This window comes from Palaemon carinicauda, chromosome 4 (assembly GCF_036898095.1).
Source record: "Palaemon carinicauda isolate YSFRI2023 chromosome 4, ASM3689809v2, whole genome shotgun sequence".
Lineage (NCBI taxonomy): Eukaryota > Metazoa > Arthropoda > Malacostraca > Decapoda > Palaemonidae > Palaemon > Palaemon carinicauda.
Genome location: NC_090728.1, coordinates 172,095,848 through 172,098,162, shown reverse-complemented (window position 1 = coordinate 172,098,162; position 2,315 = coordinate 172,095,848). Strand labels below are relative to the sequence as shown.

At 35.2% G+C, this 2,315-nt stretch overlaps 1 protein-coding gene across 2 annotated transcripts in view; it reads left to right on the top strand.

Annotated features, from left to right (window-relative positions):
- The window catches only part of LOC137639199 (galactosylceramide sulfotransferase-like), a 33,187-nt gene extending 31,177 nt beyond the window's left edge, over window positions 1-2,010 (top strand). For both annotated transcript variants that reach the window (XM_068371492.1, XM_068371490.1), the window contains 4 exons: window positions 123-260; window positions 419-661; window positions 1,193-1,305; window positions 1,626-2,010. In XM_068371492.1, coding sequence (XP_068227593.1) covers window positions 123-260; window positions 419-661; window positions 1,193-1,305; window positions 1,626-1,656 — 525 coding nt within the window. In that variant the 3' untranslated portion in view covers window positions 1,657-2,010. The remainder of the gene's footprint in view (window positions 1-122; window positions 261-418; window positions 662-1,192; window positions 1,306-1,625) is intronic.
- The last annotated feature ends 305 nt before the right edge of the window (window positions 2,011-2,315 follow it).

Below are 2,315 nucleotides of genomic sequence, written 5' to 3'. Positions count from 1 at the left end.
TTATTTGTAACGTCAGTCTATTGTTATTGATAATTTTGTCTCACGAATGTAGAATGCCTTCATATCTTATCGAATTATGGTAACATATTTTGATAACGATTTCTTTCTCTAACTGCTGACAGGTAAAAAAAGCCGACAAAGACTTTGATCTCGTCATGGTAGCTGAGAGGATGGAAGAGTCTTTGATTCTCATGAGCCGTCTCCTCTGCTGGAACATTACTGATGTGCTCGTTTTGAAAGTTAATGCCAGGATGTCAAATGTAACTATGGAGACAATACGCTTGTGCACTCATTTCAATAGCTGTCGAGTCTTTATATCTACCATTTCGTACTGGGCCAATAAAGAAATAAATTCTATCCATATGTGTCCAAACTACAATCTATTCCTACTACTAACAACGTCCTATTTTCCTCGCAGTTCAAGAAGAAGATAAATAAGAAAACCAAGAGACTCTTGAGAAGGAAACTAGCTCCTGACTATCTCATCTACAACTTCTTCTCTCAGAAGTTTGACAAGTTGGTGGAGCGCTACGGAAGAAAAAGGATGGCCGAGGACGTGTCTAAGCTTAGAAAAGCAACTGAAAAATTTAGGACTGAATGTGGAATCCAGGAGAGGACGAGTAAGGACCTTAACGGAGTAAACAAACCCTGGTCTGAACAGGTATGATGTTAAAAAGGGGGTGAAACACCGAACATCGAATTATCACTATTTATCACCTGATTTTAATAGAATTTACCTGTTATTAGGCTTATAGAATTTATTGTTCAAGTTCTACAATGTATCCTACAAGGCACACTAGAGGCAGTGCTCCTTAGGGGCCAAGTTGAAATGTTTAAAGTCCTTAAATTCAGTCTCATTCAATGCACATTCCATTCTAATATCATAACTATAAAGGATATGTAAGCTAGAAGAATTACACTAGAACTGCTAGGAATAGAATAAAGTAAGAAAATTACAATGACATTTTAAAGAAATTGCATATCAGATCCCACTTCCACAAGCTAGGTCAAGCTGTCAAGGAAGCCAGCTACAAACGCACGGAGACTTAGACTTAGGTGCTGATGGGGTGCTATTTGTATTCACAACATCTTGCCAGTGGTTTATATTTAGAGTGAATCTGGTCAACTTAGATCCTCATATCTTGCGTATCGTATAAATTAGGTCTGTCTCTCTCTCTCCCTCTCTTCACAGGTTTCTGGTTACCAGTCACAGTCTAAAAGCATTGTATGTCAGCTGATGTCATTTTCAGAAATTCCCTTCATGCATGGTTTACGTGAAAGGCAAATGTCTCTATATAACAAAACGTAAGTTCTGAAGTTTATTTTATTCTACTGTTTCACGCACTCCATTATGCCTGTTTGCGAATATGCTTAATAGTGTTAAATCTTGATAATACTACGAATATTTATTTAGATCTTTCTTCCGATGTTCTACTTCGCCTATGCTTAGAACGAAATAACTTATATGAAATAACTCATCATTTGACCTGTTCTCATTGTGGTATCGTTGGCTACAACATTTGTTCGTTAATACCTGCAGATACATAATGAACGCTAATAAGATAGAAAAAATATAGCTTTATGAAGAGAAAATTCTTGTTGCTTATGTCTAATATTTATTTTAGATTTGGATCGAAAGAGATAGGGGGAAAATGAGCTTTGTCGATTAGAGCAATGGCCTTGCGTTGTTCTGGAGACCCAACTAAAAGGATAAAGCTACTTCAGGAAGTATTCGTTCACAGAACTCAAGAAGAATCCGTCGAGGGTAACATCACTCAAAGAGAAGACAGTTGAAGCAGATAAGAAAATATCTATTCACCTTATATGGCAATACCAGAACATATGATCTAGTACAATTTATTCATGGTTTTTTATTCTTAGTTTTAAGTTTGCCTTCATGACTCACATTTCTGTGTTGGCCACCGAAGTGTGAAATTGCTGTGACAAAGGGATTTTATTATGTGCTTTCTATTTCTAATAACACAAATTTTATTATATAATCTAAGACTGAGTTCTTACTTTGTATACTAAATTAGCTAGGATACTACTGAATAATCAAATCAATAATATATCTTACATTTTTAGCAAAATGTTATTTGATGGTTACGGTATGTTAACACGCGTGACGCATACATTTATTTTGTTGAATAATAATTTTTATCAAACATGTTTTGTATGGTACTATCCTTTTCTAAAATGTATGACTAAGAATTTCAGACTTCATGAATAATTCATAGGATAAGATTCATAAGTTTTACATTTCATTGCAAGTCTATAATCTCTTGGGTCTTTAGGAACTATGATCCCCAATACAG